The 12599-nt window shown below is 41.0% G+C and overlaps 1 protein-coding gene across 3 annotated transcripts in view; it reads left to right on the plus strand.

Moving 5' to 3' along the window:
• LOC116399039 (mitogen-activated protein kinase kinase kinase 7-like) overlaps nt 1–12599 on the plus strand; it is a 19292-nt gene that overhangs the window by 1101 nt on the left and 5592 nt on the right. For all 3 annotated transcript variants that reach the window (XM_031875868.1, XM_031875869.1, XM_031875870.1), the window contains exons 2-11: nt 69–179; nt 2699–2764; nt 5033–5078; nt 5814–5952; nt 6823–6947; nt 8652–8780; nt 9680–9810; nt 11337–11421; nt 11542–11672; nt 11768–11906. In XM_031875868.1, the coding sequence (XP_031731728.1) occupies nt 69–179; nt 2699–2764; nt 5033–5078; nt 5814–5952; nt 6823–6947; nt 8652–8780; nt 9680–9810; nt 11337–11421; nt 11542–11672; nt 11768–11906 (1102 nt within the window). The remainder of the gene's footprint in view (nt 1–68; nt 180–2698; nt 2765–5032; nt 5079–5813; nt 5953–6822; nt 6948–8651; nt 8781–9679; nt 9811–11336; nt 11422–11541; nt 11673–11767; nt 11907–12599) is intronic.

Here is a 12599-nt window from a genome sequence, read left to right on the forward strand (position 1 = left end):
CCCCCCCCCTTCTTAGAGCATTGTGTCCTGAGCTGCAGTATTATATTGTCATGTTGACTTCTCTTCAGGCTGTTGGCAGAGGGACATTTGGAGTTGTCTTCAAGGCCGTGTGGAAAGGACAGGACGTAGCCATCAAGACCATCGAGAGTGAAAACGAAAGGAATGCGTTCCTAGTTGAGGTACTGTGAACGCCTTTCAGAGTCAAACCTGATTGGTTGGAGCTGCTAGGTCAGTGGTTCTCAAACTTTTTCTGTCGTGCCCCACTTTGGAGGAAGAAAAATGTTCATGCCCCACCGCCCCAACAAAATTGTAACAAAATGGTCCATGTTGAATTTTTATTGAAATAACATTTTGTGACTCCTCCGTCCATGCTTTATCAAATAATAGAATAAAGAAAATTGCAATCACTTTTAAGTAAACCAGATTGCTCCATCAGACAAAAACAAATACAATGTGCAATCACTTTGTTAGAACAATGCAAATAAAGTTATATCTGTGCAAAAAAGAACTACAATTTGGCAAAAAATAGCTTATTGCAATTGGCTGATATGAGATGCTAAGTCATAATTATGAGATGCTAAGTCATAATTATGAGATAGTATCTCATTATAATGACTTACAGGATCTGTAATTTTTCCTCATAGTGGCGGAAACGGGCTTCCATACATTTTGCCATGTATTTATTAATTACTTAAAAAAAAAAAAAAATAGATTCTGCATTTCCCCCTGCACCCCACCTGTAATACCACCGCGCCCCACTAGAGGGGCGCGCCCCACAGTTTGAGAACCACTGTGCTAGGTGGAGCCATTTAACTAGACCAGGGGTGTCAAACTCATTTTCACTCCGGGCCACATCAGTGTCATGGTCGCCCTCAAAGGGCCGGTTGTAAATGTAAGACTGTATAACTGTGACTACTCCCTAACATATTGGTAAATAACTGTCTCTGCATTTGATTATTGTTTATTCAAGTGTTAAAATATTGTACATGCAGTTATATAAATGAAAAATGATATTTAAACACATTTCTGTTGTTATAACTTAAATCATTTTAATTTAGGGTTAATAAACCCACATTACTCTATCAAAGATCAAACTATTAAAGAAAATAACAAAGACAAATATCAACAAACACAAGTTATTACATTAACTTTGTTCAAAGCTATTTTTGTCACCTCTCTGCATCACTAATGTCCCCGTCGTCGTCCCGTGCATGGCAGCTACATCCAAGAGCTCCTCACTGAGTCAGGTCTTATAAACATGGATAGATGCGCTGTATCCGTGTTGTCTGTGCTTTCATCAACAGCTAATGAAGAAGACGAGTACCTGCTCGTCTCTTAGCTAGCTGTGTTGTTAGATTGCTGCTAGTTCCTGAACTCGGTCTGTGATGGTGTTTCTTCAAAACTGACATTTGTAAAAGTCTGTATCTGGTCGGAGCTCACCTGATCACATACCTTTAGCATGCACTGGGCTGTAGCTTTTGTAAATATATTCTGCTGTGATTGCAGTCTGCCTTTTAATTCTTGGACAATTTGATGTTTTTCTTGGAGGCTAAATTTAGCTCCGTGTTTGGTGTCAAAATGCCGACGTGAATTATATTCCTTCATCACCGACACTGCTTCATAGCACAGAAGACAGACCCATTTTTCTCCTTGAAGAACAAACATGTATTCGCTTTCCCATCTTAAATTACATTTTCTTCCCTCTGCATCAATTTTTCTCTTCGTGGACATGTTGGGATTATTTGTCGATCTTTTTCAACTCAATCACTTGGAAAACCTCTTTACGGGCTGTTGCCTCTCCTGTCCACCTGTTGTGATAGTTTTAATGTCGGTACACAGACAACATGCTGTCTCATAATTTCAACGTTCTATCTCATAATTTCGACCATGGGGATACTTTTAATTTCTTTTCCAAAATTAAAATTTTTTTTTTTTTTTGCTGGCGGATTCGTGGGCCACATTAAATGACGTGGCGGGCCGGATTCGGCCCGCGGGCCTTGAGTTTGACACGTGTGAACTAGACTGTCCCCGACCAAAGACATTGTTAGTTGACTAACACTCTTACGGTTTTGGAGACTAATCGATTATTTGATTTAATCAAGGTCGAAGAATCGCACAAAAGCGCCACTCTTTTTTTAATCTAGTGCTCATAAATCATTCAGCATGAAAAAGCATAAACAAATGGAGAATCGACTAAAGAAGTCTTAGTCAGCTTGGATCTAAACGAGCGATTAGTCGACTAATCGACAAAGATGGGGCAGTCCTACATTTGAGGCCGTAGTTTGAGGAATATGAAAACATATTTTATAGAAAACCATTTTTTTCCCCGTTTAAAAGAAAGAAGCCAAAGTTCTCAGAAGTGAAATGTCTCTAACCACAAGCAGCCCTACAAAAACTCTAAAATACCTTTATAATGTATGAAATTTGGATTTATCTCAGGAACTACTTGATCAAATAATGAATTGTTTGTTACTGTGACCTTTTGTACTGTAAATCTAGGCACATGTATGTTGCATATTGTTTTCATACATCAAAGGTAATAAGTAATATGTGGAGAGCATTATGATGATATGTATACCGTGAATCTGTGAAAACCCTTACATGAGAATCGCCATAATACCTGTTCAGTATGTAATACACACAGACCTACAGAGATGAACATATTCATGGTAATAAGTCATTTTTCCTGTGTGCACAGCTCCGCCAGCTGTCCCGGGTGAATCACCCCAACATTGTGAAGCTGTATGGCTCCTGTGACAATCCAGTGAGTATACAACGCGCTATGAGCTTGAGTGTCGTCCATCATATCAGCGCCCTCCTCTCGTGATGTGTGTGGTTCCTGAATAAACTGAGGAGCACATCACCGGCACTTTAGGCTGCATCCACACTAATACGTTTCCATTTCAAAGCAAAAACCATCTCCGTCCACACAGGCGTATTCGACATGATTTCCGTCCATACTAGCATGCCTGAAAACGAATACCACATGACTATTCACGTACACTGGGCATGCGGGTGCCGGTGTAAACAGGAAGTAGAATGGTTGCTTAGTTACAGAAAATACGACGGAGTGTTAGATCATAAAAGTCACGGTTCAGATCGTATCACGGATCGGAGTCAAAATCGGATCAACACAAAAGAAAAATGGAGCAAACAAAACGTTCATAGATCCCTGATCAGGTTGTTTTGCCGCTGATACTAATTGCCGATCCATATTAGCAGATACAGATCCCTTGTTTGATTATAGCAGCTGGTCTACAAGGATTTATACAATTTATTTTTTGCCACCATCCCAAAAATCATTTCAATGACTCTGAAGTCTGTAAACAATAAAGTTTTAGTTTAATGATGTATTATAATCTGTAATGTAAACAGCTCATAAGTCATCTCTAATATCTATTTATGTTGTTGTGAAAACGTCTCCTTCAAACAACTGCATTTATTCAAGTTTGTCACTAACACTACATTTTACAGATCACATGTGAACACATCATGACAATGTTATAATCTACCTTCACCTAGTACTCATATAACCGAACAGAGCCTGAACGCATCATAATGTAACTGAAGTGAAGCTTTGTTCGTTAGCTCTCCTCCAGTCTCTTTAAAACAATGTCACATTATCAGACATCAGTGAACAGAAAGCATCAATGATGTCCTGATCACATATTTCACTGAACATTGGTGTCAGTAAAACTTTATTTCACACTGTGATGGTGAAGGTGAACTGTGTCATTAATCCACGGTTCACACGTGTGCTGAACTGTGAGGGGGGGTCATCAGGATCAACAACAATCTGTTACACCACTAGTATTTTAGTAGTCTTCAATAATAAAAGGTTGTAGTGACTTTAACAAATATCCATTTTTATATATTAAAGCCACCGGGGGGCGAACGGGAGACCTTGTTCGGACGCGTGTTCCACAAACATTTCAATGTCCAATGCTCTCTTTCTTTAGATCCGTTGATCCTTTTATTCAAATACATATTGGCACCGTAACAGAATACAGGATACTTTAGAGGATAGTATAAGACCTTGAAACTAGCTCACATGCCGGCTGACACGCTACATTGACACGACACCTTGACACGGTCAAAAACTGTTGGCTTCCCGTCCAGACACACACACCAGATCCTCATTATCAGGCACTTACATACCGTATATGCACTTTTAGGTTAATGTGCCACCCACTGTTCAATGTCAGAACTGCATGTGTACACACCCCATGTTTCCCTCAAAGACATAAGAAAACAACAAAACCACATTATGGCTCCAACAAAGGCCATGTTTGATACTTAAGGTCTTCCTTTAAAATCTTCCTCTATAAACTCAAACAGACACATTTCGTGGAAAAAAAACTTTTCAAACTTGGTCACAAGGCTGCAGGTCTTGCTCCATCTCTCTCTGCCACACACATTCCATTTACTATAAAATGAACACTTACAAATCAAAGTTCATATATATTTATGGATCCATAAATGAGGTCAACACACGTCTCTCACTTGTTTCCTCGGTTTCGTTGTCTGTTCTCACTCGTAGCTCTGCTGGTGGCTGAAGACTCTGTCACACTGGAGAACATTTATGCTTTTGTTCCTTTACAGTTTCTGTGTGGACTTCACAATAGTTGTGCAGAACAAAATAAGCATTAATAAGGACAGCGAAGTCCTCTGTTTTGTGTCCATCGTCTTCCTCAAGGCCGCTAACTGTAACTTCAAACGTCCGCTCCGTAGGTCTGATACGCAGGACACGCTGCTCGCTAATCGCTCCAATAACAGCTGCTTCCTCCTCATGTCGGCAGTAGTATAATTAAAAAATGTAAACGTAGTAGTGTGGATGTAGACTTTGTTGAGATTAGTTACAGAGCCAACCCCAAGACGTGTTTGTCGCTCCACAAAGGGGACGTGTGAACGTCTCGTCAGGTAGCCGCCAGTGGCCGAGCAATGAATGCAGCTAAGCTTACAGGAAGTTACAGATCACCAACGCCTCACTGTCATGCTTTCACTGCTAAGGGAATGTGATGTGTGTTCTCAGGTTTGTCTGGTCATGGAGTATGCAGAGTGTGGCTCTTTATACAACCGTAAGTCCTATTATGTCTGTAGAATATTCTTGATGATTCATGTTGACTGGGCGTATTGCACATGATGTACAATACAGAACCGGTTATGTTGTTTCATTTCTTCTGGAACTTACTTATGGTTACACTGTTTAATGTAATAAATGTATTTTTTCTATGTTGCTTCTGAAGCTAGGCACGAAAGAATTGCACTACACAATGTAAGGTGTAGGATCGTGTACGTACCACAAAAATGTTGATTTAATTTGTATCATGATCAACAACATAAGCTTCTTAAGAGTCTTATTTAAAAAAAAAAAAAAAAGATGTAGTGGCAATGTTGGCACACCTTGGGCTGAATTACCACAGCATGTCAGGGCTATTGTTAAAAAAAAAAAGTACAAAAAAACAATAAACTTATATGTCAGAGCTGGGGGGGGGGGGGGTTTTCTGTGATTTAAGTGGTGAATTTACAAGAAAAAACAAATGCACAAGAAAAAAAATAATATTTAATGTTTCTCGCAAATCTATGACTTTATAATTTTTGAAAATATATGTATTTTTCTTTAAATCTCATAAATGTACCACTTAAACCTCAAAGAATATCCGACTAGTTTGTTTTTCTGCTAAATATACGACATATGCAAAACCCCACTGATGATACCATCCACGCTCATCACACAAGAGTTCCACAATGGATTTGAGATTGGCCCCGTGTCTGTCTTCATATCTCATTCTTTTCTTGTCTCCCAATCCAAGTCCTGCACAGTGCCGACCCTCAGCCCCACTACACGGCATCCCACGCCATGAGCTGGTGTCTGCAGTGTGCCCAGGGAGTCGCCTATCTGCATTCTATGAAGCCAAAGGCCTTAATCCACCGGGACCTCAAACCACCCAAGTAAGTCTCTTTATGATCAAACAGACTGAAAGTCATACAGGTCAGAGTGTTTGTTAAAATCACGGTGATGAGTCACGAGAAGCTTTAAAAGAAAAGATTTGTAATAATGGAAGACTGCACTCAACAACTTGAGACGGTCCCCGTGATGTCTCCTTAAACTGCTGCCGTGTTCCTGAAAGATGAATGAGCTTCTAGCTCTGCACGGGCCACCATCTGCTGATGCTACAGGGAAATGGATTCTGGGTAATTGTGGTTTAGGGGTTGACTTGTGAAATATGAGCTACGGTCGCTGATTGGTTCATGTCGCCGGGCTTGCACAGCCCGAGGCATGTTTAAGAGGAAAGCATGTATGGAAATGCCTGATGAGAGCTATACACAAGATGTATGGCCTCTACAACTGGAAAAGAAAAGTCTATATAACACAAAGGAAAACTCCCCTCTACATTTATCCTCCACTTTTAGATTGATGTAATAAATGATACACTCTCTGATGGCTTGCCTCCAGTTTGAGCAAGAAAGCCCGTTATCTAATATGAACTACCTATTCACATTGACAATGAAATATTGTATTTTCATTTGTACTTTTTCTCGACTATGTCTTTTATTTTGGTTGATGGCATGGCACCGTTAGTTGGCAACGTTAGTCTTGGTTGGTCGGTTTCTTTCGTGCCAGACTGAATTCTGTTTAATGGATTGCCGTGGCATTTTATTCAGACATTCACGGTCCCGTCCAATACTCTGTTTTATGACCAAATACCTGCAAAGGTTTCTATCTGAACTCCTCATTTTCATCCACAGATATGTTTTGTAGAAGTGAGTGTACAACACATTGTCTTCAGCCTTTAATGGCCGTCCACTGTACTGTTTCAGTCTGCTGCTGGTGGCTCGTGGCACCGTGCTGAAGATATGTGACTTTGGAACAGCTTGTGATATTCAGACCTACATGACCAACAATAAGGGCAGTGCAGCCTGGATGGCACCGGAGGTGTTTGAAGGTGAGCTGCAAACACTACTTTTGCTCCAAGCGAGAATTTAAGATTAGTTTTCCACCATCTGGATCTGTATTTTTTTAAATGTGTGTGTATATACGCATATACATATAAACTCAGAGATTTAATTCATGAGAAAAAAACTCTGTTTAAATTGGCAAATTAATGAGAAAAAAGCATACAAATTGACGAGAGAAGTCATGAATTTATTTATTTTTCTCATAAATTTTGTTCTTGATAATCTCACAAATTTGTGAGTTTGTTTCACTTTTATTTCTCTCTGAATATTACAGCCCTCCCCAGGCTCTATTCTTTTTTTTTTTTTTTTTTTTTTTTTTTTAAACCTACAAAGGCCCTAAAGCTTTGTTTGAACTTGCTCTTGACGTCGTAGCGCGAGCCTCCGAGCATGAACGTCGGCGTTTATACTCAAAAAGACACCCTAACCTAACCTCCACAATGCGCAGGATGAATTGTAATTATCTGTAAACTCATACCTCATATTCATGGACTACTTTATTGCCTTCATACAAGTCCTGTAGATAAAGAAGTCAAGTATTAAATGCATTATAAAGACACAAAGGTTGAATATCCTGCAAACTATTTACTCAAATGTAGATCGTTAACACCTCTTGTTTCTGAAGCATCTGAAAACAAATAGTCCATCTTTATATAGTGCCTAGACATGTAAACAGTGCTTGTATCAGTCAACTATTTGTGACAGTCACATGACCGCGCCGGCTTCACTACGGTGAGTACAAACTACGCTTAATACGGCGTCACATAAAACAAATAAAAGGCAACCTGGGAAGAAAATATATCACATTTTTCTTTATTTGACTTTAATATACAGATTTCTTGTGCTGCAGAATCAGTAACGACACGTTCTATACTTGTCTCTCATTCTGGTGGTATATGTGGGCCGCCTGTGTTCTGCAGAGATGTTCAGACACATTGTTTCCCCTGACCAACTTTTACCGACCACCAGTCTGATAGCATTGCATTAAAAACTCTAAACATATATAATTCACTTTTTATCAGCTGTATACTACTAGCCCAGTCAACCTTTTGTTAAACATGAACAAATACATACAGAGTATGAATGGCAAATAAATGAATTTTATGATCTAGTTTATGTATAAATATGAGCAAATTGCTGACATTTTGCTAGCTCTGGCTAATGTTCCGCTCTCTCCACTAGCACCTGTGCGATCGGTACTGAGCTACTTCATCATCACCTGCGTGTGAGCCATCTCGCTTCCTTCTCGTCTCTGTTGACAGTTGCACATGCTCAGTGCGATCGGGCAGGTGCTAGTGGAGAGTGACATTAGCCAGAGCTAGCAAAGTTTTCACAATTTGGTCATATTTATACATACGCTGGGAAGACTGTCAAACTAGATAATAAAAGGAAGTTTTATGGCATTAATTGATTCATACACTGCATATATTTCCTCTTTACACATTTATTTTACATGCAGCAGGTGCTGTTAAACACGCCCTCATTGCATACACTCGCATGCGTTGCGATTGCAGTGTTATGAGGCCGGAAGAATTGGATTCGGCTCATAGCTTATCAGCATCACCAGCATCATTTTTCTGCTTGTGGATATCAAGTCGTGAAGACGGTGAATCTAAGTGTGTGTGCGTGTGTGTGCGCGTGTGTGTGTGTGTGTGTGTGTGTGTGTGTGTGTGTGTGTGTGTGTGATCCCTCAGGCAGCAACTACAGTGAGAAGTGTGACGTGTTCAGCTGGGGCATCATCCTGTGGGAGGTCATCACACGCAAGAAGCCCTTCGATGAGATCGGCGGCTCTGCGTTTTGTATAATGTGGGCAGTCCACAGAGGTGAGAGAAATCCTGTTTTTTTTTTTTTTTATGATGTTCTGCTGCATTGATTCTATTTCCTTTAAAAACAACAACTATCCACCGTGAGTTTGATGATAGAAGTGCAGTGGAGTACTCTTTCAATGAAAGTGCATCTTTCGGCCACTTTGAGCTCTTTGTTTTGGTTTGCTCAAACAGAGTCCCACTGCTCATCATGGTAAAGAGAGGAACGTTTCTCAGGAGTGAGCTGGATGTGTGAGGGAAGCTTTTTGTGACATTTCTGAGCTTACCAAGGTTTCTTTCATCTTTGATCAAGACAACTAGATTAGTCAGAATGCTTCCTCATTTGTTTTATTTCTACATGAAGTAGAGTGTTTCACCAACATTCAATCAAGCAGCCACTGCAGGAATGCACTACTGTTGTAGTTGAGTTTTTCTTGTGTGACATTTCATTGTGGAACCCTGTGTTGTACGGTGACAGTAAATGAACGAATTAAGGATTACTACGTATACTCCCGTGGTGAGTGAGGTAAAATGAAGTCCCGTGACTTTGAAGAGATGTCTGTCTGACGGCGAAGTAAAGTGGCTGTGGACGGGACACCTAAAAAATATCAATATCTGTTTAATTGTACGCTATATTTAGAACATTTTCACCTCTTTACCTTGCCATCAGTCAGCCTTTTCAGACGGGGGAACTGAAGACGTTCCATTTCTCCCTTCAAAGCCACCAGACTCAATTGACAAAATCAGTAATTTGACCTCGCAGAAGACATAGTTGCTGGTCTGCCGTTGCATCAATCGGTTGGTTTGTTTGTGTCACTGTGACTTTCGGATCCGGACTAATGTGGCGTCAGTATAGCTGGTCACATTTAGACATCCCAGGCCTCTGACTGACTGACTGAGTGTTCACTGTGACGCAGGTACACGGCCTCCTCTCATCAAAGACCTCCCAGAGCCCATAGAGACTCTGATGACCCGCTGTTGGGACAAAGAACCCAGCCAGAGACCGTCAATGGAGGAGGTCAAGAACACCATGAAACATCTCATGAAGGTATCATCCCAACACGTACTGTTAAATCTGTTATTCTGTACTAAACGGAGGAAATATAACATACTGCTTTGCTTTACAAGTGTATTTTTGAAAAGCAGGCGCTCATTGTGACAAGTTGGTCTTGAACGAGCCAAACAAACTGAACCTGAACTAAAGAAAAAAGTTTGAAAAACTCTGAGATAATGAGATCTGACAAAGTCAAGTCTGATTCAAGAACTGACTATGAAACACAGACCCGATCACATCCATCCACGGACCCGAGAAGACAAAAGTCCTGCACATATGAAACATAAAGCACTGAGGATAATATTACAGTGAAAACCCAGAAACAGAACAGCTGCCACAAACAGAGCAAGAACAAGATGTTTTGGAAGCCCGTTGGAGACATTGACGGGAGTAGAGATGAAGTCAACACTTTGATCTCCTGGCGTGTCAGAACTGTGAGTTTTCTTTGTATCGTATGAGCTGAATATGAACGTACAAGATGTGTGAGATGCAACATAACAGCACCCAATAGGATACTAGCTAGGGAATTTATTTTATAGCAGGAACATGAGATGAAAGCTCTCTTCAATTTAGATGATGTTACGTGGTTTGTCAAAGCAGCATAACAGCCAACATTTAAAGGGAGAACACATAGTGGAAATGTTGCCAAAGTTGATTATTATCTTGATTTCCATGGCGAGAGTCTCGCCGGTGCATCGCAGAGGCATCCTAGATATCTAGTATTCTAAACATGTGGAGCTGTGAGGAAGTCTGTCGGGGAGCTACTGACACAGGTAGAGGGAAACCTGCAACATCAGGAGCTTTACTGCATGCGTTTGCAACACCGACAAAAGTTGTTGTTGCTGAACATAGTGTTGGATGTTTGCGTGAATAAACACAACACATAACACAGTGACTGATCTACTATTATGTGAACATGTGTCATCATCAAGCAGTTGTTTGAAGACCTCATCGGGGATTCCAAAGGACAAATCTTGGTAGCGTGGGACCCCCCCTGTCGCCGGTCAGTCATTGTGGTGTTCACACCACAATGAATTCCAGACTCCCGATTACAACACAGCCAGTTGTGTGGTATCGCATTCCAGCATTCTGACCACTGTGAAAGTCGTGTACAGTGAACTTGGCTTAACTTTGGAGAAATCACTGCGTTTCAGTCCGACAGATTTATTTTGTAACACTGGTTCAGCCTGAAGTGAATCTGAACCTGATAACTAACCTGACCAGGACCAGGCTAGCCTGGAGGGATCACTTTCCATGGTGATTTAGGTCAAACTAACTTAAACTTGACTTAATAATAATAAGAAGATATCTGGCTCTGTACTGTGTAACACACAGACATAATGGTCTGATCTCTTACTCTAAGAAAGAAAGAGGAAAACATGTTTGAACTTTACCTTTAATGTGCTCATGGTTTGTTTAGTCAGTACCGATAAATTCCCTTTTGATACTTGTTTTTTTCCATCAAATGAGGCTTTATGAATCAGTTGAAAAGCGCTGGGTGTTGTGTTTGGATCTTCCAGTACTTCCCAGGCTCCGATGAACCGCTCAAGCTCCCTCACCAGTCTTCACCCAACAGAAGCGGCTCTTCATCGGCCACGAGCACAGGTGACTATCAGCTCCGCAGCTTCCAACGCCATTGTTCCCGTCAACTTGGAGATACTGTGTCTAGTGGACAGTTGGAAAGGTGAGGAAGTGTTTTGATGAATCGGTGTGTGCCGTCTGCAGGCTCGTATGCGGACTACACCATGAACAGCAACAGGAGCGACGACAACACAGAGCGCAGGAACTCAGTCGGCAGGGAGGAGACCCTGAAAAGCTTTGAGGCCAAGTTTCCCCTCCAGTTCAAACCCTCAAAGGTGAGATGACCATGAACACTGATCGTACAGGTTCACACTGTCTGTGTTTGTCTAACCCAACCTTATTGATGCCAACTTCTTCTCTTCCCCCTCAGACAGCCACGTTGCGTACCGGTCTGTCCAAAGTGTCCAGTGTAGACAGTCAACCGGGACGCTCCCAAAGCCCCACCCCCTGCACCAGCCCCATAACCACCACCGGCCAATCAGAGCTGAGGATGACCATTAGTCCCACAGGTAGGGAGCCTCATGAGAGGGACACCAGCTGATACTGAAATCGGCTAGCAGGCTAACAACAGCAGTCCACAAAGCTGTTAATTATACAGCATTTTACTGTCTTCTTTAGAAGACCCTCCTGGTTTCATAAAGTCCCACTGCTGAAGCCTCATGTTAACCTGAGATAAACTTTGGAGTATATTTTTGCACAGAACACTGGATTTTGTCCCCCGTCATATTCTTAATGGCCAGTATGAACAGGAGTACTAGTTACAGCAAGCAACAGTGTACATACGGACATACGGACATGGGAGCGTTATTTTAGGTCAGAAAACTGAACAAACTACAAAAGAAGATAGAAATATTGGGAAATGATTGTGTTACAGCAGCAGGTTATCCACGGCAACATAACATATACACAGTATATTTGTACACAGTAAATATATACAAAATTACACTAATTGTATGTAATGGTTGAGCACAGTTCTTGAAATGAATTGTGCTCAACAATTACATACAATTAGTGTTATTTTGAGTTTAAATCTGATGGGTGGTTTCACACATAATAATACCAAGCAAGTTCAGTGTCTGTGTGCTGCAGTCTGGCATCCTTCCAGCTAATGCTATCAAGATACTCAAATCAGAAAGTAATATGAACACTACAAACATACAAACTACAAATCAGAAAGTAATGTGAACACTACAAATATACAA

The sequence above is a fragment of the Anarrhichthys ocellatus genome, unplaced genomic scaffold, assembly GCF_004355925.1.
Source record: "Anarrhichthys ocellatus isolate YVR2014 unplaced genomic scaffold, GSC_Weel_1.0 scaffold98, whole genome shotgun sequence".
In the NCBI taxonomy this organism is placed as follows: Eukaryota; Metazoa; Chordata; class Actinopteri; order Perciformes; family Anarhichadidae; genus Anarrhichthys; species Anarrhichthys ocellatus.